Source organism: Rhodamnia argentea, chromosome 9 (assembly GCF_020921035.1).
Source record: "Rhodamnia argentea isolate NSW1041297 chromosome 9, ASM2092103v1, whole genome shotgun sequence".
Classification (NCBI taxonomy): Eukaryota; Viridiplantae; Streptophyta; class Magnoliopsida; order Myrtales; family Myrtaceae; genus Rhodamnia; species Rhodamnia argentea.
This window is the reverse complement of record NC_063158.1, coordinates 8,592,760-8,615,617: the sequence shown is the minus strand read 5'-3', so window position 1 is coordinate 8,615,617 and position 22,858 is coordinate 8,592,760. Positions and strand designations below refer to the sequence as shown.

Below are 22,858 nucleotides of genomic sequence, written 5' to 3'. Positions count from 1 at the left end.
GAAGATGATGCTGGAAGAAAATGTGACAATGACTATGCAAGACAAGCTTTTCTTCCCTTCCCGATGAATCATGGAATAGACCATGCTGGAAGAAAATGCCACAATGACTATGCAAGAGAAGCTTTTCTTCCCTTCCCGCTGAATCATGGAACAGACCATGCAATTGCATCAATTTAATGGCACGGTATACAGAATAGTGTTTCCTTTTGTCGATACGGACCTAGGCCGAATTACGAAGATCGCATTTTATTGTACACAAGCGATCGGCTTGATGAATTGAAAAAAATTTCATCCCTTATAAAGATGGAGTCTATCTAAAACTTAACTGTCAAAACAAGGAGTTTTCTCACCCCAAAAAGATTCGTGAGTTGTACGATTGGGGAGGTTGTTTCTCAAGTACAAACGTAAACCACGTCACTGTCATTTCATGGTGATCGTGCCTCCCGTCTTCACGCTCATCGACCACGCGTCCTCCGATGCCCATATAGCGCCATTCCTTTGAGCGTCGTCGAACACCACTCGGTCATGCCGACATCGCCAAACTAAATGTAGTCCTACGGTTGCTCAAGTCCCGCCATTGCAACCCCGAGCTCGTCTTGTCCCGATCCCGTCGTCACCGCGTTGCCCGAGAAGTCCCTCCTCAAAGCCGAAGCGGATCCGAACGATAGTTATTTCCCAAGCCAGCTGCAAATTCGAAGTGTTATCTGCGAATCGGGTGTAAAAAATTCAAATTTGAAAAGCTAATCTGCGAGTTTAGTGGATATCTCTTTTTTAAAAAATACAGGTTGATCGGGAAAAGTTTATTTTCCTAATCCGCAACTTCACATACAAGGAAGGGTTTGAGCTCAATCGTTAATCGTACGATTACGAATTACAATTTGACTCAAACATCGCGAAAATATTTTCAAAATCGGTTCGGATATCCATTTTCTTGATTGGTTTGATTGGCATAATATCTTTAAATCAATATTCTCTTGCGTGACATTTAAAATTCTGAAAGATGTTGCGTTGAATCAATTATCATATTTACATAAATTTGCATCCTTAAATTAGAATCATATACATATTTGCACGCTTAATTTAATTTAGATTTGCATTCTAGGATAGAATTTGCATATTTGAGTTGACTTTGATGTCTAAAATAATTCATCTTTAATATGTTAGGGATTAGGCAAACTTAAACAGTAAAATATGCAAGATAATTATCTTTACGTATAGTTTTATTTAGGCTCTTTTATTAATCCGAAAATAAAAACAAATCAAAACAATCTTGCCATGTCATTTGCATGATAGGTTTAGATCATATAGAATCTGCATGTTTAGGTCTTTAATTCATACGTCATATAGTTAATTTAATTAGATTATAATCGCATGCCCTCTAAATTAGTCATGTAGTTTAATTAAATTCACATGCATTTTTAGGATAGTTTGCATTTACTTATGTCATTGCATTTAAAATGATTTCATGCATTGCATTTACTTTATTTCCATTAAAAAGCCAAAATCCAAAAGCGAGAACAATTTCTCTTGGTGTATGCTTCCTGCAGTTACCTTGACTTCTGCATGTTCAATTAATTGATTGTGCAATCGCATGATAACCTTTGTTAGTGACTTAGGTTAAAATCAATTAACGTTGCTTGACAAAATTCATTTTTATGAAATAAAATGGTACTGAAAAGGCGTTAGAGTAATCTAGCGTAATCAAGTCTCCGGGCTTAGAATTTCTGGTTCATAGAAGTAATTTAGTTCTCCCATTAATTTACTTAGGTTTCTAATCGACCTACCAAAAACGATTAGTAGCGACTCCAATTCAAATATCTTTGCATGTTAAGTTGCGATTTGGTATGGTTTTGGAGAGTCCGAGTTAGGTTAGTTGAATAATTGGCCTCATAATCCATTAGCTTAGAGTTTTCAAATTTTAGGTCGCAACAATTATAAACATAAAAAAAATATGAAATTCAAATGAAAAATAAAAATAAAAATGGCGGATCGAGTGGCCAATGTGCGGGTTTGGGGATGGGCGGCCGCTCGGCACTAATGGTGCCGAGCGGGGGTAGCCCGGCATTTCCATCGACCGACCGACAGTGTGGATGCCGAGCCGCACGTGGCTCGGCATTATGATCGCCGAGTGACACCTAATCTAGTAAATAAAAAAAGTCAACACCTGATTTGGTAATTACTTTTTTTTTTTCCACTTGATTTGGAAAAAAGCCCAAGCTCCGTCAGGTGGAAAGCGGGTGACGACACATGTGCTCGAACCCGTGGCCGCGCTTGGCAACTCGGATCCGAGGCGGTGGCATGGCTAGCGGAGCTCGGTATCGTGGCCTTGGAACCGTACAAGCGGACCCGGCGATATGGTGAGAGCGTCCACAGGAGCGCGACCCAGCAGATGGGACGAGCGAGTCCCGACGGAAGGCGATGTTGCTGAGCGATGGCCGGGGGATGACGTCAGCTTCTATCACGGCCGGGGTCGCAGTGCATGTTGCAGACGCATGAAGGAGAAGATGAATAGTAGCAGTATGGTATTCTTCATTTTCGTTAGTTGGATAGGGTGAAGCAGATGGGCTAGTCCAAGGAGGAAGAGCATATGAGAGTGGGCTGGCCCGAAAAGACTCAAGGAGAAGAGATTTGGGTTGTTCGAGTAGGGTGGCATGGAAGAGAAAAAAGGGAAGCTAGGCCTGGTTTGTTTTGTTGGAAGAAAGTGGGCGATCAGGGCTTTTGGGCGCCGGGCCACAAAGAAGCTTAGACCCAATTCGGAAGAGAAAAAAAAGAAAAGTGGGCCTGAGCCCGTGTCGTGCCGACCGGGCCCGATTCGGGTCCTCTTTCTAGGGCCTGATGAGGTTCGACGACCCGATCCAGGCTCGGTTCCCATTTTAATTATAAAAAATAAAAAAAATTATTAAAAAAAATAAAAAAAATTCCAAAAAATATAAAAATTCAAAAAATTAGAAAAATGATTTTCTTGACATTTTTACCCCTGATGTGAATTTTCAAGCCTTAGATTGGCGTTGATTGAAGACCGATGTCCAATCCGGTCTGATACTATTGTAATTTGACCTTCGAGTCGAAGTTGTTTGTTTAAATATCGCCATCATAGATTTGGACTGCATGTGCTTATTCCAGTCTTTTATTTGGTATATTTATCCGATTGAGTGTTTACAACATTGTCTTTTGCAAAATTGCTTGTTAATCGTTTTCCCTATATTATTAGGTTAAAGATAAATAGGTAATTGCACGACATGATAGAAAAACATTATGCATGATCATTTAGTACTTGTTAGATACCCGATAAGCTTAAAATGATATGCGGAATGTGTGGTCACCTTAGGAAATATCGGCTGGTTAAATACCGAAAAAGCGCTAATTATCTAGTTAGCGTAAACAAGTCCCCGAACCTAGAAGCTCAGGTTGCGTAAGAATTGAGATAACACTTCCATGTCTCGATTGGTTTCTAGCTGACCCCAATAGGCTAGTGGCGACTCTTAATAGCATTTTAGTTTGCTAATCGGTAAAAAGAAATCCAAAGTCATGCGAGGCGGGACTTAGGAGAGTCCACGCCATTGACCGATGGCAATACCTCTAAACCCGCCGGACCCTCGGGAGATGGCGAAGGCGGGTCGCGACAACACTCTTACATCTTTTGAAAGGTATATGTCCATTCGGACATAATTACCAAACTAACACTGTCGTAACCTTTGGAGTGTTTGTGTCCGTTCGGAAATAACTACCTATTCGGACATGAAAAGGTGTGATTGCATGCACATTTTCGAACATAAAGAGATATGTTCAAACTATCCATTATTAGACACGAAGAGTTGCAAGAGAATTAACTACTTTTCAAACACGAAAAGATGTGTACTTTCCTAATTATATATTCAATTGTTGTGCTCATTTTAAGAACATCTTCACTTTCAATTTTCGTTCTTTCTAAACAAGAGATATACAGCCTTCCTTTCTTATTGTTTCCTAGAGAGATCTTGGAGAATTGTTAGAATTGTTATCTAATAATCTTGCTTAAGAATCCGTTATATCCTGATGGATCTTTGCCGGTAACCATTAGTAATGCTTGCGGCAAATAATTCCTTAAAGAGAGTGCTATCACCACTCAGAGTTTGATTCTGTTATTCATCCTATTCGACGCTAAAATTCCCAACATATTGTATGAGTATTTACTACTTTACTCCAATATAGGGCCAAATCCTCTAGAGAAAAAGCAGATTGGTCCCGACAGAAGCACGCGATAGATACATTTTCGGGGGAAAGTACCAAAAACAATCATAAATGTGTTGTACTCATACCAATTTAGTGTTAAACCGTTTAATTTGACCAATTTGGTCCTAAACCTTTTTACATTTGTACCAATTGAGTCCATTTGGCCAATTTTGACCGAAAATCACTAATATGAACGCCGACCGTACTACATGGTAAGGTCGACGCTAACGTGAGCATTATTTAATAATATTTTGAATTTTCTATAACTTTTTGGTTTTTCTCTTTTTTTCTTTTCTTTTTTTTCTTTATTTGTCATTTTTTCTACTAAGGGCTAGCAAGGGTAATCGATTGACCCTCGCCAGCACTAGGCGAGGGCTCGCGAGCCCCTTGCCGTGGCCAATGAAAGCCCCGCCAATGCTAGGGCACGTAGCCCCTTGCCCAAATTTAGCAAGGGCCGCGACGTCCTCGCTAGATCTAGGCCATGCTATAGAGCCGCGACCCTCGCCCATGGCTAGAGAGGGTTGGCCGGCGGCCCTTGCTGGTCCTCCGCCAAAGAAAAAATAAAGAACAAAAAATAAAATAAAAATAAAAAAATTATTAAAGGATTATATAAAGAAATGTCCATGTCAGCCCGGCGTGCCATGTAGGATGATTGGCGTTGAAATGGTACTGATGCAAAAATGTTTAGGAATAAATTGGTCCAATTAAAAGATTTGGGACTGAATTAGTACTGATACAATAGGTTTGTGACTTTTTATGCTTTTCTTTTCATTTTCATCAATGGAGAATCTTGGACTAAGACCGTTGTGCTCAATGTTAAGAAATTTTACATCAAAGTTGCTACATATGACTTCCCTAAAAGGAAAAGGAAAGTTGCTAAATATGATCATGTAAGCTCATCTACCTAAACGAGCAATGTGCGCTTGGGGGACTCAATCTTCACTAAAGATTCAACACTAAAGAGACATATTGTACTCTCTATTCGCCCTTCGGTTGTGCATGTACTCGTTTTTGGTAATTTATGACAAGTTTACCTATGAAAAGAATGACACGACACCAGCGTAGGGATGGTCCTTACGTGGACTAGTACGTTTTAACACAATTATATGACGTATCCTAAAGTAACAATATTGACATGAATTCAATCACACGATACGACACTTATTTTGAAGCCCGATTATGACCCGTAAACACAAAGCGACGACCGTGCCTCCGCTAGAAATCTTTTCATTACTTGAAGTATGTGACCGTAGCTAAATGAATGGATTCATTTGATTCATTAGTAATCACTTTCCCTAATCATTTAGGTGATGTTTTGTTTCATTTATCTAAACAAATCTTGTTGAAATGAAAAATGAAAAGAAAAAAAAAAAAAAAAGGCAGATTTCAAGTGAGAATATTGTTTAGATAGCTTCCGATACGATCGGTTATTTCATAAACAAAAATCACCAAAAAAAAAATCATCTTAAAGTTTCAAATATTTTTTTATAAAATTTCGTCTTATAAATGATAAGAACCTTACCAAAATGCATAATTTATGTAGGTTCTATATATGTATTGCACTAAAATACACAACAACTGTAGGAATTCTTATAATTTTTTCTTCTTTTAATCCTGTCCTTTAAAATATCTACATGATGAATAATGCACTCTACATTTGTCGCACTTTCGTTTATTTTTAAGTACTAAGATGAAAATGTGCGTCTTTTGTTTGTTTTAACTAGTTGTTAATTTGAATATATAGCTTATTTTGATTAAAAAAAAGTATACTAGCAATTAGATTTGAAATAAAATGGTGTCACATACACATTTCTTATAAGGCATACCAAACTTTGCTTTTCATTAAGAAACAAGTCGAATGATTTTATTGGGGATAAGGACACTACAAGTGACATAACTTTCGTATGATATTCATTTGAGTGACATAATTTTTTTTTTTACCGCTCAAATATCATAACTTCTAACAAACGTTCACAAGAGTACATAACTTCTAATCTATCATTTAAGTGCTAGAAATCTAACGTGGCATAGCACTTGTGATAAACGTTTTTAAAAAATTATAACATTCAAATGATTGATTAAAAAGTTATATGACATTCAAATCATCCAAAAAATATTATGACACCCAAACGAGCTGTACAAAAATTAATGCAATCAAGTGATCAAAAAAGAGTCATGGCACTCAAATGAATGCCATAAGAAAGTTATGGCATCTATAGTGTCATTTTCCCCATTCTTTTATTGTTTATAAATGGAAACATAAACAAACACCTCCAAACGGGGACCTTAGTGAACAAGATTCGGCGTGCTTTCTCAATACAAATAACATTTCTCTTTGACTTTGGTAGATCTTATAACGGAAAATGACATAGATGGTCCCTAAACTTTGGCCTAATATGTAATGTCGCCACAAACTTTTAACTTCTTCAGTGTAGTATCCGAACTTTAGCGTAATATGCAATGTCATCATTGAACTTTTTATTTGTTCAATGAAGTCTCTTAATGGTAAATGTTTAATTTAATCATTGCACTATATGAAAGTGTTTAATATTATCCCTAAACTTGAATAAAGTTCAAGCACCACACCGAACAAGTATAAAAGTTTCGGGACGGCATAGCATATTAAATTGAAATTCATGAACTATTTGTGTAATTTCCCATATTTGAAAGGTTGATCAATATTTAAGCATGTTGGGCATGCGTCAAGTTTATACACATCGGCGCTTGATGATGATGACCTTCTTTTAGCTCGTGGTCTCTTGAATTGATTATGCTCTAATTTTGAGGCCCATGAGCTCTTATCTTTATAGCCTTTTGCTGTAGAGGAAATCATTGGTTACGTCCATTCAACCCAACTTGCAAATAGATTTGTCCCTATAGTGCACCAATATTCCGATTTCATGTACTGCCCATCGTTCCCTTTGGGTTCGAATAATTGGATTCGATCTCGATCTCGATCTCGACACACGCAAAGGAAGCTCGCGCGAACATATTATTAGCTATCGATGGACGCTTGAAAAAATGATCTCACGTCCGATTTTGGGCTTGTCGCCATTGATGTCGTGTTTTTCATGAGAATGAGCTTTGATTTCGTGAGTCAAATATGCATGTTGAGGAATCGAACTTACGAAAACAACATTTTTGCAGATCAAAACAGTAGGCCCGTCATAGGACACCTACTATTGCTCCGATAACGTCGATGGGCCGTCATGGAACTCTTGGCAAAGATTTGAAGTACGGCAAATTACTCCGAATTAATTCTTTCTTTCTCTTTTCCTTCGCTCACGATGATTTCGACCAAAGTTTTGACCAGCCGGATCGATCATTTACGGCCCACAAGGACATCTACCCCGTGCTAGGCCATCTGACTCCACATTGGGTTTATTCATGGGCTTCATAACCAAACTTCTTAGGAAACGGCAATTACTCAATTGAGCCGGGAGGGCTCAAAACTTGGCGCTCAAGATCTCATTTGATTTGGCAAATTTAACATTTTAATTCTCACCTTGCTTTAGATTCCAACCTATGCTTTTAAACACGAGCTCCAAACTCGATCCTACGAAGTATCACTTGCGCCCGAGCTCGACTTAACGGTAATATTGTGTGTACTTAATTGCATATTCATGCATCATGAGTTCTTTTACTCAACAACTCAAATTCTATGAGGCTAGAACATGATTAGTTTGAGGCGGATGCGCTCGAAGTGCGAGTAACCGAATGAAGCTTTATAAGTTTCGGTACTATGTTCATACTTCTCATTGATTTGCCTCCGTACCTTGAGGCAGTTTGAATATGGATAACCAAATTTTGATTTCCCTAGTCAAAAATGCATATTGAACCTGTGTAGGTACGAGCGATATAACCTTACTAGTCTCCAATCGGATTTTCGATGAGAGTCCGACACTATGCATGTTGAATGACATGTTTGAGACTATCGCGCGAGTGATTTTACCGGAAAATTTTGTTTGGATCACGTTTAAAGTGCATCAATTGCTAATGAAGTGAAAATAGATTAGATGAAATTGACCCGCTTTTTCCGGTGATTGAATGGTGCCCGAGATCCGACCGAAAAACGAAAAATGGAGCCCGAGAAACTCCCCACCGAGCCGACTCGTTCGCGCTTTTGACAGATATGCCCGAGTCCAGCCCAAAACGCGCCATAGCGGCATAGCCCAACATCAACTCGGAATCGCTGTCCATTTCACGGGGAGAGGAGGAGGAGAAGATGACGCAGAAGCAGAAGCAGAATCAGATCGACTGAATTGTTCCATCACGTAGACTAATCGGAGACGCCGGGGAGGAGATCGAGATCGAACTCATCGGAGAGAGAGAGCGCGACGAGAATGGGGACGCTAGCTCCGGGGCTCTCGAGGAAGCTGAAGAAAGTGTTGGAGTCGCGCACGGACACGCCCGAGGTCCTGGGGTCTCTCAACACTCTCTCCACTTTCTACTCCGACAACACGCCCCAGGCCCGGCGCAACCTCAGATCCACCATCGAGAAGCGCGGCCTTGGGATCAATCGAGAGTTCCTGCAAGCCTCGGATACGGTGCAACTAGTTCGTATTCTCATCTCTTGCTCTGTTGGGTGAGGTATCTGCTGCGTTGGAACGTGTGGTGGATGGATTGGAGTTAATGTGATTGCGGTTTTTTTCCTCAGGCATTGGATCGAGTGGAGGAAGAGGTCAATGCGCTCGCCGAGTGCTGCGATAGGTGAGTTAGTGGGAAGCTGCGAGATTGTACTGTCTGAGTATGTTGGAATTTGATTGTTGTCTGCCGATGGTTTGCTTGTGGTCGTTAGATTTGGACTTAGTTCTGTGTGTTCAAATTGTTGAGATAAAGCGGAACGTGTTGCTTTTGGCCATCTGCTAGATGAGGGTAAATCAAATTTCTGCTCTGGATCTTGGGCTTGCATTGTGGAATCCAATGAATGTAGCTGGATGCAACATAATTGATTAGGTTTATAAAAGGACGCACATTGCTGGAGTTTTAGTTCTCAAGTGAAAAGGGAAAGGATTTATTCGAAGGAGATAAATGCGTTATGAAGGAGATAAATGCAGTTACTGGCTACTTGGACTTGGAAGTGCTTTCAGATTTCTGCATAAAGATCAGAGAAGATGAAGAGTCGGCCTGATGCATTTCAAATGAACGCATGTAGATGTTCGCTAATGCGTGTATAACCTGATTTCTCATGTAAACTTATTACAATCATTGACAATATAGAAAGATGCTACGATAGGTTGGCCTGGACTAAATTTGCTGGGAGGTGTTCTCTTTTCCAGTTTTAGCTGAGAAAATGGTTAATCTGATTTCTCATGTAAACTTATTACAATCATTGACAATATAGAAAGATGCTACGATAGATTGGCCTGAACTAAATTTGCTAGGAGGTGTTCTCTTTTCCAGTTTTAGCTGAGAAAATGGTTAATCTGAACATGAATTTCACTAGAACTTATATGTTTGCGCAGGATAGCAAAAGCATTGAGCAGTTGCACTGCTAGCACAGGGGACATCATCAGTACCACAGAGAGGCTCAAACAAGAATTAGAAATGACCACACAGCGGCAGGAGATCGTGTCACACTTCCTACGTGACTATCAGCTCTCTAATGAAGAGGTTGACCCTGAATTTAACATCTGGCTACTTAATTTAGGCCCTTTATTACTGCTTGGCTCCACATAATGCACTTCATATGCATTGAAGTTGGTTGTTGTGTTACTAGATAAATGCACTGAGGGGTGAAGATCTTAACGAGGAATTCTTCAAGGCCCTTTGCCATGTTCAAGAAATTCATGCTAACTGCAAGTTACTTCTTCGGACACATCACCAGGTAAATCCTCTCTCCTACATAGACATTCAGGATGCTACAGGCAATGATAAGCATTATATATATGAAAATAGTGTACTTTATCTGCCTCTCTAAGAGTGGTTTTATTTGTACTTGAGTTTTGATGGAGAATTAGGCACCTTAAGAAATAAAGCTCATTGCTATGCGAAAGAGAACATTTACATGGTGTAAGGCTTGGTTTGGAATAAAGGTGATGTTGATGTTGATGTTGAAGGCTTGGTTGGGATAGTTTATTTTTTCTTTCCCTTCTTTCTTCACCCTTACATTGCGGGCAAAGTTTCACAATTGGTGCTACTGCAGATGTCAGAGACCTCTGCCCAGTCTCCTTTTGTGTCTTATTACTTCTTGTAACAGCACTCCTTGGCGACATACTTTCTTCAAGGTGCAGTCAAGCTAATTATTTTGATGGAAACGATTATTCCATCTATATTCATCTTGTTATGTTTGTGTTAAGGAAAACAGTCGTAAACCTTGAACAGAACATACTTATCTATGTTGTTCAATCAATGATACCTTCATTCAGGACAGAAAAAATTACAAAATTCATCAAGAACTTTTGGAGATTCACTTGGTTTTTCTCTCAAATTCAGCATCCTATTGCACTTGTCTTCACCAAGTCACACCATACCCCAAAAAAAGGTGTGTAAATAATATACAGACAAAAGAAAAAGAAAGATCTAAAAGGGATGGGTCATCTAGCATTAGGAGGGTTCTGTGGGTCCTTCTGTTTCCCAACATATGTCCTAAAAATATCTTATGTTTTTCCCCTTCTTTTCATGGGCTGCTTTACCAAATCAGCATGCATTGCCAAAGGAGGTGGTGGCCCAAAAAAATTAGTTGACTTGAGACACAAAGCAAGATTGCGATCTGCTTAGAAGCATGAGGTTTAGGCACGATGCCTGTTTTCCAGCATTGTTCTCTTTCAATGTTTAATTGCCCTATTGCTTCTCTTCGTTCCTTGCTGAACTTTATGTGCTCCTCTTACACATCTAGCAACACATCATAGCTTTCAGTAGTTCTAGCAACACATCATTGCTTTCAGTAGTTGCAATTTTCTGTATTATGAGCTGAAAAACCTGTAACAAAATTTGATTAAATGAAGGTTAAGTGTGTGACACTTTCTCATTCACATTGCTTCACAGCGTGCAGGCTTGGAACTCATGGATATGATGGCTGTGTATCAAGAAGGGGCCTATGAGCGCTTGTGCAGGTCAGCTGTCTTAAAAAGCTTCATTTACTATCAGTTTGTTCTGCATGGTTTCACAGCTACCTGGCTTGGGCTTTCAAAATTTTGAGACGAAGTTTGAGGAGCAAGAGAATGATTGATTTTAATATGCAGAAGCTGATGCAAGTCTTGCTTCAATCAGCAATAAGTATTTAAAGATGAACTTAATAAAAGTCATGACATGTAGGATAGACCGTCCCATCTTATGTTCACTCATTGTTATATTTTCCGTTGTGCGGTTCTCAGAATTACCATTTTAAGAAACTTTTATCCTCCGATATATAAATGATATGATTTTTTATGGTTTTATTCTTAGGTCAGAAAGACCAGCATTTAAAGATGGTGGTATCTTAGCGGGCACAATTTGTTGCAATCCCTCCAGTTAATTAGTGTCTTCTCCTGGAATGTAATTAAATAGTTACTGAGTAGTTAAAACACAAAATTCATGATTTAAGATCTCTTTTAGATTATTTCTTTTGATACAAATATCGGTGTGCATGACTGATGTGATATTGTCCCTTACTTTGTTGGTGGCTTGAACTTTGTCATTGCTTGAGGTGACTTTCTTCGTGACTTTTTTCTCCTTTTTATTTCTAAATTTGTCCTATATATTGAGCCTTTTAACTTATCTTTAAAAATTGATCTCTTTATCCTTATTTTCCTGTTGGTACTGCAGTTGATGGTCCTTCTTACTTCTCATTTAGGTGGGTTCAGGCAGAGTGCAGAAAATTGGGTGACACTGATAATCCTGAAGTCAGTGAGCTATTGAGAACGGCTGTTCGCTGCCTGAAAGAGAGGCCGGTGCTTTTCAAATATTGTGCAGAGGAGGTACTTTACTTTATTTGTGGTAGAGTTCCATATCAAGCCACGGGTGAAGTTTGGCATACTGTAAGATAAGTGTTTATCTTCCCTATTTAATTAATATTATTGACTATTTCCCTGTGTAGGTTGCTAATATGAGACACAATGCATTGTTTAGAAGGTTTATTAGTGCTCTTACACGAGGAGGACCAGGTGGAATGCCAAGACCCATTGAAGTACATGCTCATGATCCTCTACGATATGTAGGCGACATGCTGGGATGGCTACATCAGGTTTGTTGTGATAGCTATCTTCTGATTTCTACTGCTACTTGTGGACTCATAATCCCTGTGGTGTCTATTAATGTTTGGCATAAGGATACCTCAAGTGCCCATATTTGTATAAGGCACTCACTTTAGTGCCAATATTTTTTTGGGATCACTTTGATGCCAAATCGGAGAAAAAACAATCTATTTAGTGCCAATGGCAAGAAATTCCGGCGATCTCACCGGAGTTGGTACTTAAATAATTGATTTTCAAAAAAATTGGCACTTAAGTAATCCAAAAAATGATTAATTTGGTGCCAAATTGGAGAAAAAACGATCGCTTTAGTGTCAACGACGAGAAATTCCGGCGACCTCACCAAAGTTGGCACTTAAATAATTGTTGTTAAAAAAAAATTAGCACTTAAGTGATCAAAAAAAAAAAAATATTGGCACCAAAGTAAGCTCCATACACAAATATTGGCACTTGAGGTGTTCTTTTGCCATTAATGGTTCAATATTGTAAGAATGCAAATGTTTGGTGGTGAAACATGATTTCTGATAGATAATCACATTTAATAGTAATGGTGTATGTTGCTTTCTTGCAGTCCTTGGCATCTGAGAGAGAGCTTGTTCTGGCATTACTCTATCCAGATGCAGTAGTGGATACTGGGCCAACTGCTACTCGTTTCTCGAAGAACTTAGAAAATGGTTCTGGGAAAGCAGAATCCGACATGACATTTGTTCTGGATAGAATTTTTGAAGGAGTGTGTCGGCCCTTCAAAGTGAGAGTTGAACAAGCCTTGCAATCTCAACCCAGCCTTATAGTGTCATATAAACTTAGCAACACCCTTGAGTTTTACAGCTACACGGTCAGTTGAGCTCTTTATTCTCGTATACATTCTTTCTAATCGCATGCCTTTTTTACTGGTTAATGACTGTTTAGTGCAGATATCAGATCTGCTTGGCCAAGACACAGCTCTCTGTAACACAATTTGGGCCCTAAAAGATGCAGCTCAGAGGACATTTTTTGAAATTTTGAGAAGCAGAGGAGAAAAGCTATTGCGTTATCCTCCACTTGTTGCTAGTGATCTTTCTCCTCCATCAGCAGTTAGGGATGGAGTCTCAGTGTTGCTTGAAATAATTGAGACCCACAACAGCATGATGGTACCTGCGTCTGCTAAGAAACCCGACTTTGATCCAGTGATTTCGGCCATGCTTGATCCCATTATTCAGGTTCACTTTTGTGCTGTGTACTGAATTTTTCTAAGCTTGATGTAGAAAGAAGACAATATAACAGCAAAATGTTTCTGGTTAATGAGGTTTACACAGACCCAGTCAAGTCACTAGAGTCCTCCAGAATCTTAGTCAAGATAAGGATTGTTCCAAGCTGACATCCTCCCTGCAGAATTAATTGCTGAGATTGCTGATAAACCTGTCATGAGAAGGGTGATGAAAAACTTGTTATTTTTTACTTTTGCATGTAGATGTGCGAGCAAGCGGCAGAAGCACACAAATCAAAAGGATCTGGTCTTTCATCAAGACGGAGAATGAGTTCTGACTCGAGCCAGATTAGTAAATCAGCTGTTGATGCCATCTTGTCAAATGGAAGCCCTGCTCCCTCAATTCAGGTTATTAGAACTTCTCCTCTATGATATTTGCTTCCAACCATTTATTTTTTTCGAGCTTTTTTCATTGCATGTGTCCAGTTAAAATAGATCCCATATGTTGAAGTCGATCTAGTAACTATATGTTAGTTCGCAAAATTCTGATCATTTCTTTTTGCACCTTTTTCAACTGGCTGTCATTTAACTAATGTTGAAATAAAATAAAAAATAGATGGATTGCAAATTTTGTTTGGGTGTAGTGGATTTTTTTGTTGTTTAATGAGAGTGATGAGGAAGAAGGCTTATACTGGGGGGATTCATACAATTGCTCTTACTCCAAAGTCCAACTCACTTTGTGTTTTTTTAGCTAATCATCATGCACGATGGAATGGTTTGGATGAGTAGAGCATAGTTGTGCACATTGTCCTGCAGAATATTCATATCCTGCAAAATGCAGCAATTTCAATTTCATTTAAAAGAACATTCTGATTCTTCAATTGTATCCAAACACTGTAAACAAAATCGGTACTGGAATGTGCTATTCATTTCAAACCCTTTCCAGTCCACCAATCAACCCTTTATATCAGGAAATGATGTGGTATCTGTCCTAGTTCCACTTAGGAGAATGTCACAGCTCACAGTGGCTGTCAATTTAGGCCCACGTAGTTGAGCCTGGTTAGTTGAGGGTTTGACTGTCACAAACCTTCCGGCCACTGTCTAAAACATGGAAACTGGAAATCCTGCTCAAGCTGAATAGGATACTTTTTTCTGTACTTGAACTCAAGTCTCAGAATATATTCGAAATGCTCCATAATCTATATTGACTCCACTTGACTGGGTATCCTTCGAGGGTCGAGCTGAAACCGAGCTTGACTCTTTTGCTTACTCTTGTATTCAATCAAATTCAATTTGCAGAGTGTTTCAAAGTAATTGAATTGCAAGAAATTGATTTGGGAGACTATGATATTTGACTTACATATTTCTTGCTTTGGGAAGACAACAATATTTGACTGTCACAAACCTGAATTGGCCATGGTCTAGCACGTACTTCTTGTTAACTTTGGTTTTCTTCGCACTTCTAAGTTCTGATTCCAATTTTTCTTTACTATGCAGAATAGCGAGCGGCCTTCCAAGATATTCCTTATCAACTGCTTATGTGCCATTCAACAGCCACTGCTCGGGCATGCCGTAGCTGCTGAATATGTGAAGAACCTGGGATCCTTGATAGATAAACGCTTGCATGTTCTTGTGGAGAAAGAAGTCGATGCCATTCTCAGCAGATGTGGTTTATCAGATAAGATGCCTCTCTTTCAGGATGCACTCAACAAGGAGACGAGCAGCTCAACCAGCGGAGCCTGTTTAGCCAATTCTGAAGAGACATCTCCGTCCGCTCTGTCAGATTGTTTGAAGGCCTTCTTTGGCCTTATTTTGGGAAGTGAGAGTTCTCTTCCTGAATTCGAGCAGATGCAAGTGCCGAGGTTGCGGTCCGAAGCTTGTGTTGAGGTGGCTAAGTCCCTGGCAGAAGCATATGATATCATTTATAACGCGATTATGGATCCGAGCAACGGATACTCCGATCCCAGATCGTTGGCAAGACATCCCCCAGATCAGATAAGAACTATTTTAGGAATATGAATGCAAAACTGAAATGCTTTCTGTTTATTTTGAACTTTAGGTATATCGATGTACTTGATAGTAAAAGTTAATTCGATTCATGAATAAGCGGTTCTCGTCAACACATGGTGTTGTGATATATGTTACGATATCCATTTCTGTTCATGGTTTCTTTGTGAGTTATCTTTCTGTCTTCGCTATGGTAAGATTTTCCTATCTCTGCAGTTTTTTCATTTTTTTTTTTTGGGTCAATATCACGAAAATCACCAAATTCGTATACTTGTGATAAATTTTTTTTAAATAATTTATTTAACCACAAAAAATCTCAAACTGTTGTATGGATGATAAATTTACTCCAAATTAATCTTTTGATCACGAAAAATCCCAAATAGGGACATCTTTGATAAAATACTCCAAATTAGTTTTTTGATTATAAAAAATCTCAAGCCGGTAAATTTATAATAGGTGCATTAGTTTGAGATTTTTTATGATAAAAAAAATTAGTTTGTCGTAGATTTTTCACAAGTGAACCAATTTGAGATTGTGTGGTCAAAAAATTAATTTGAGGTAAATTTGTTATACGTGAATCAATTTAAAATTTTTTGAGGTATTAACCCTTTCTTATATCCTTTAGCATGATAAGGGTCATTCGTGTTTGGTATGAAAAAGAATTCCTCAACCAGCCAAACACAGAAAATTCAGACGGTCCAATTCTTTTTTGGGTAAACAACAGTAATCAAATTCAAATCGATAAGGTCAAAGCTTAAAATCAAAACATTGGCGGAACACGCCATTGACCTTAGTAAAGTGCTTCCATAGTCCATCTCTTAGACATCGAGCTAAGTCGATTTGCATTAATATGCGTATAGTATGATAAATATGTCCGTCTTTATATCTTTCTCGCACCCTTTTTCGTTGAATATTAAACAGATTGTGTTTTACTCAAACCTCCCCATCAAAAAATCAAACTAATCCACTGTAACATAATTCTCGTCTTCAAAAAACTCTTGCAAAATAAAAACCAAAAAATGATTTTTTTCAAGGGCTCGATGATCCTTATGGGCGCAAAGATTACAAATCACGCAATTAGTAATACTTACGAAAATATTAAGTTGACTCGTGTGCTTAAACTTGTTTGGCCTAACACAGTTTCGAATGGTCTAATAGTAGCGTGCACTTCTAACTTTTCTGAATAGTTTGCATCAAGAGATTTTTCTTTAATTCTAAACACGATTCATATTCGAACAAATGTCAGATAAGAATACTATTTGATGGTCCCGAATTAATCAATCGGAGACTCTCAACTTTATATCCTCTTAATAAAAAAAAATCTTATTCTTGCCAATTTTATTCCACATTTGAGAGGGACTATTTTGTCATTATTGTTGTCATTGTTATTATTATTTTGGTGAGCAAATTGTTATTTGTTTTCTATAGCGGCAAAAACAAGCAGATAAACATCAAATCAAAATTCAAAAACATACTTTAAAGACATAAACATTACATTAACAAAAGAGATATGTTCATTGAAAATCCTAAAACTTGTTAATAAAGTGCAATTAAGTTCTAAAACTTTTAGAAAGTGCAATCGAGTCATAAAACTTGTCAAAATGATGTAATCAAAAACTAAAAATTTGTCAAATTTGTCAAATCAAGTCCTTCCATTAAGACCATCCAATTTGAGTAACAACAAATGTTGATGTGACCATTTTTACTACTTTCTCAGTCCTACATGGCGTTAATGCAGCTAAAAATAAGAAAGATAAATCCAAAATGATATCACTTTGGTTCAAATTTAATTTTTGTTATAAATATTAATTAAATTTAATGACAAAAAATAAATAAATAAATACAAAGGAGCAAAACCAACAAGGGACCAAAACCTTGGCATGGGACGCAGTGGTTAGGACTGCAACGGGGACACTTGCAAACCCTCCATTTATTAGAGCTCAACGACCTTGCCGACCATTTCCTCACAATCACCGGCCCTTCCTCGGTCATGGTGGGGCAACAGCGACGAGCCTCGCCATTAGTTATGATTTTTCCCTTTTTTTAAAAATTTTTAATTAATTTTAGTTTATTTTTTAAAAATTAATTTAATAAAAATTATATTAAAAATCATATTCGAACCAAAACGATATGCTATTTTAACCACGTTATCACCACATAGTAGAGAGAAAATATGAAAAAAACATGTCAATATTTTTCGTTAGCCAAATTAAAGGGAGTAAATGAAATGATTCGATTACATTAATTTGATAAGTTTTAAGACTTGATTGTACTTTTACAAATTTTAGGACTTAATTATACTTTGGTAGGCCTACTTCCCTAAAAAACCCCAAACTTTGATAAAGTCCCAAATCTGCCCTAAACTTTTTTTTTTTTGTCTAAAAAAACTCCCAACTTTAGGTCAAGTCCCAAATTTGGCTCGATATTTTTTTTCTCAAAAAAAAAAACCCTAAACTTTAAGTTCAATCTCAAATCTACCCCGAATTTTTTTGTTCAAGAAAAAATAATCAATTTTTACTCTAATATCAAACTTGCTCCATTAGCCATCTATCTAAAAGTCATTATTTGTCATCCTTAATTTTCATATCCTAGAACGATATCATTTTAGAGAATTTCTTTATTAGGGTGGATTTAATATTGGCATGCAAATATCACGTCGATTTGTACTTATTACCCTTTTAATTTGCTAATGTTTGTTTTTTTTTTTTATTAACTTGAAACTACCATGTCAAATTAGAATTGGACCATCGAGTAGATTTGAGAATATATTAAAAATTTGTTGGGTTGATTTGGGACTATATCTAAAGTTTGGGTTTTTTTTCGAGATAAAGAAAAATTCAGAGTAAATCTGAGACTGAACTTAAAGTTTGAGTTTTTTTAAGAAATTTGATGACAAGTTTTGGGAATTTCAATGAAAATGTCCTGACAAAACAAAAATATGACGCTCAAAACTGTATTGACGGCATCTGCCTTTAGGCCACGGTAAATACGTAGGCGAATCACAGAGACAAAATCTAACAGCTCGTCGATGTGAAAAATCTTTCATCGATTCTTCTTCGTCTTCTCTCGGTTCCATTTTCACAGTTGTTGGATCTGCAAAAAATTCCAAGAAGCTCGACAAGAAGAAGGAGAAGAAGAACGACAAGAAGAAGAATCGGCAGTGACTCTGTATCCTAAATCAGCATATTGAAGCAAAGCGAGTCACCTTCCCCACCATTCGCCTCCGCCCGTCGCCAGGTACCTCCGATTCCCTATCCGTGGTCACCTACCTGCATTGGGCTTCTCGAATTCGATCGTTGTCTGTGTCGATCGGTACTGTCATGGGGCGGTGGATGCTATGCGCAATTAGGAACGAGGGGCTCTTTCGGAGGAAAGTTCATAACTTCGGGGAAATCTGATTTTTTTTGCGATGTCCATGATTCTGTTTAGGTTCGACGGTTCCTGATTAATTGCTGATTGGCTAGGAAGCTCTTTGCGTTCCTTCGCATTCTCCTGCTGGATAGCGGCTTCGCACTTTGCGGGATCAAGTGGTGTGTAATAGCAACTTCCCACGGCAATGCCAAGAAAGCTGGTGTTTATCTGTTTTTCGGCACTGGAGGTTTGGGATATCTTGGCGAAGGACAGTGCGTAAGGTTGTTTTCATGTAGTTGACTGCGACTGAGTGCTTTCCAGATGGGGGGTTAACTGTGAGAGTGGACCTCTGGTGTTCTGGTGTCGACAAGGGGAGAAAATGATGTTTAGTAAAATTGCAGATCTCTTTTCGGCAGTAAAGGGCCGGGTTTCGGGTCCACATGCCTCTGGTGCTCGGTATATGTTGCCACCAGGATTGCCTTCTCATGGGGGTTCTTCTGCTTATACTTCTGGCTTCACCAACACTGGGCATAAGAACAATTTGCGGCATTCATCTTCTCTCCAAGATTTATCGGCATATCACGGGCTTGTTTTCAATGATGGCAATCTCAATGGGACGCACTCTAAACCTCCCCACCCTTTGTTGAGAGATAATGTTGTGTCTAGCTTTTCAAAGGAGAAGTCTTTGCCAGGAGGAACTGCATTTCCGCGGAGGAAGTGGATTCGGAGGATCTTGGTTCTTTTATGTCTCCTTTTGTTTTCTCTATTGATGTACATGGTGTCAATGTATGCCTATGCATATTGGTCTCAAGGAACATCCAAATTTTACGTTGTTTTAGATTGCGGGAGCACAGGAACTAGAGTTTATGTATATCAAGCATCTCTTAATTACAAGAAAGATGGAAGCCTTCCTCTCGTGATCAGGTCATTCAATGAAGGGGGAAAGAAGAAACGCCAATCCCAGAGCGGACGTGCATATGATCGAATGGAGACTGAACCTGGATTCGACAAGTTGGTCCATAATGTATCTGGCTTGACTGCTGCAATAAATCCACTTGTTTGGTGGGCAAAGAAGCAAATTCCCAAGCAGTCTCACAAGACTACATCTCTCTTTCTCTATGCCACTGCTGGGGTCCGGAGACTACCAGATGCTGATTCAAGGTGGCTTCTTGACAATGCATGGTCCATATTGAAAACTGCACCTTTCTTGTGTAAGAAAGAGTGGGTTAAGACCATTTCCGGAGTGGAGGAAGCTTACTATGGATGGGCTGCTCTTAACTATCGCACACACATCTTAGGTGCTATGCCGAAGAAAGCAACATTTGGTGCACTCGATCTTGGCGGCTCTTCCTTACAGATTACATTTGAGAGCAAGGAAAATATGCATGACAGTTCAAGCCTAAATCTTACAATAGGTGCTATTGACCATCATCTCAATGCCTATTCCCTTTCTGGATATGGTCTGAATGATGCGTTTGACAAGTCTGTTGCTCGTCTTGTCAAGACCCTTCCTGAAGGCAAAAATACAGATTTGGTGAATGGCAATGTAGAGCTCAAACACCCTTGCTTGCATTCCGGATACAAGGAGCAATATATATGTTCTCAATGTGCATCTAATTTTAAAGAAGGTGGAAGCCCTGTGGTTCAGGGAAGAAAGTTGGGTAAAGGTGGAAAACCTGGAATCTCCCTGCATCTCGTTGGTGCCCCAAATTGGGACGAATGCAGTGCACTTGCAAAGGTTGCTGTAAATATTTCTGAGTGGTCACGTCTAAGCCCAGGAATTGATTGTGAGTTGCAACCATGTGCTCTACCGGAAAATCTGGCTCGCCCTCATGGCCATTTTTACGCCATGTCTGGGTTTTTTGTGGTATATCGGTTCTTCAACCTGACTGCTGATGCCGCACTTGATGATGTGTTGGAGAAGGGACGAGAGTTCTGTGAAAAAACTTGGGAAGTTGCAAAAAACAGCGTGGCCCCACAGCCCTTTATTGAACAATACTGCTTCAGGGCACCCTACATAGCTTTATTGCTGCGAGAGGGATTGCACATTACGGATAACCAAATTACTATTGGATCTGGAGGTATCACTTGGACACTTGGAGTTGCACTTTTGGAATCAGGAAAAGCATTTCCAATGAGAATGGGCTTTCACAGTTACGAAATCCTCCAAATGAGGATAAATCCTGTACTTCTTATCGCAATTTTGCTGGCATCCCTGTTTGTCCTGCTTTGTGCACTGTCACGTGTTTACAATTGGATGCCAAGATTTTTCAGGAGGCCATATCTCCCACTTTTCAAGCATAATAATGCTTCTGCAGTGTCTGTTTTGAATGTTCCTTCTCCTTTTAGATTCCAGCGGTGGAGTCCCATCAGTTCAGGTAAGTATCTTTACAGACTAGTTTAATTCGTAGTCCCAATTCATGCCAGTTTATAATTTAATACTGCATCAGGATTGATACTTGCATTGAAATTTTGAGGCAGTCTCTTGATTTTTCTTTTACTTGAATAGGCATGTAGGGTGCCATGTAATAATCTATTCAAGTCTTGTCTCGCATGAGGCACAGGCTCCTTGATGTCTGCTCTTCCATTAATTCCTTCTTCAGGTTCAGCATTTATATTGGACTGTTAACCATAAATTTTAACTTGACTTAAGTCTCTAGTATAACATGTGTCAGCATAATGTGGGTACCATTAAAGTCATACATCCAAGCACTTGTTGGCTTGTCACATGAACATCATCAAATTCCCTTAGGTTCTAGATGTTGTAATTCCTTTTCTCCAATCAGGTGGATGACTTGCATTGATTCCACAGAATATAATGAGCGTTACATAAGGAGTGTTGTCATCTTCATTAACCTCTCTACAGCTAGCTTTCTTTTACTAGTTTCTTTCGCTATCCTTTAGCTATTTGTTTGTTCTGATGTAATCACTTTCCTATGAGTTCTTTTATATCCTTAAAAGCATATACAAATTATGGTGTCTCAGGGGATCAAAGAGTTAAGATGCCTTTGAGTCCAACAATTGGCGATTCTCAGCAAGGACCTTTTGGATTTGGACATGGTCTTGGTGGGAGTGGCATCCAGCTAACAGAATCGTCTCTAAATCCATCAACTAGCAGTGTTTCTCATAGTTTTTCTTCTAATAGCTTGGGGCAGATGCAATATGATGCTAGTGGCATGAGTCCTTTCTGGTCTCCTCACAGAAGTCAAATGCGTCTACAGAGTAGGAGATCACAATCTCGAGAAGATCTAAACTCTTCTTTCGCTGAGGCACACATGGCTAAAGTTTAGAGCACTCTTCCCCTGAAATTTTGGGTATGGCTCCTCTCACCTACGCATCTCCTTTGTATCATACAGAACCTAATTTCAACAGACAGGATATGACACATTTGCGAACTTGATTTTTCATTGGCATCTATTGGTTTCTATTTTCTTTATTATTTAATAAGGTCAATCACCATTTCGAAAATCCAGGGAAAAAAAAAGGATGACAGCTTCTGCATAGTTTTTGCCGAGACAGAGCTTGTTCATAGTAATTTATCTTCTCATAATGGGGGCAAGCACCCTCGTATATTCCTTATAGATATCTCTCTGTATTCCTTTCTTAATCATTGTCTCCCAAGTTATTTGAGCATGCTGAGACAGAGTCTGTTCAGAGCAGTTAATATTCTCATAATGGGCACCAGCCAATTGAATCAATTGCATCGTCCCAAAAACATTACTTCTAGCAATCAATTTATATTCCTTTAGATAAATCTTTCTGTATTGCTTTTCTGTTAATTGTTTCCAATGCTAATTGAGCATGGGTGACCTTGACTTTAATATTAGATCTCAAGCATACTAATGTGATTCCTCTACCGCGTCTCTCGGTCATAGTGCTGATGAGCTGGTTTGACTGATATCTGACAGATACTACCACGCTGGGTTTTATC

The 22,858-nt window shown here is 38.7% G+C and overlaps 2 protein-coding genes across 3 annotated transcripts; both read left to right on the top strand.

Annotated features, from left to right (window-relative positions):
* The first annotated feature begins 8,426 nt into the window (after positions 1–8,426).
* On the top strand, positions 8,427–15,689 carry LOC115752916 (conserved oligomeric Golgi complex subunit 6). Its single transcript, XM_030691331.2, has 11 exons — positions 8,427–8,768; positions 8,870–8,922; positions 9,678–9,825; positions 9,932–10,039; positions 11,200–11,267; positions 11,987–12,110; positions 12,230–12,376; positions 12,955–13,218; positions 13,298–13,582; positions 13,834–13,977; positions 15,067–15,689. Exons 1-11 carry the CDS (start codon positions 8,556–8,558, stop codon positions 15,586–15,588), a joined length of 2,076 nt encoding a protein of 691 aa, XP_030547191.2. The 5' UTR covers positions 8,427–8,555; the 3' UTR covers positions 15,589–15,689.
* Positions 15,690–18,537: 2,848 nt separating this feature from the next.
* Positions 18,538–22,858, top strand: LOC115752913 (probable apyrase 7). Of its 2 annotated transcripts, XM_030691324.2 has the most exons (4): positions 18,538–18,813; positions 19,041–21,305; positions 21,913–22,241; positions 22,836–22,858. In XM_030691324.2, exons 2-3 carry the CDS (start codon positions 19,307–19,309, stop codon positions 22,215–22,217), a joined length of 2,304 nt encoding a protein of 767 aa, XP_030547184.2. In that variant the 5' UTR covers positions 18,538–18,813; positions 19,041–19,306; the 3' UTR covers positions 22,218–22,241; positions 22,836–22,858. The 2 variants fall into 2 exon arrangements, with proteins under 2 accessions (XP_030547184.2, XP_030547186.2); XM_030691326.2 differs by lacking the exon at positions 22,836–22,858 and having other exon boundaries at positions 19,045–21,305; positions 21,913–22,346.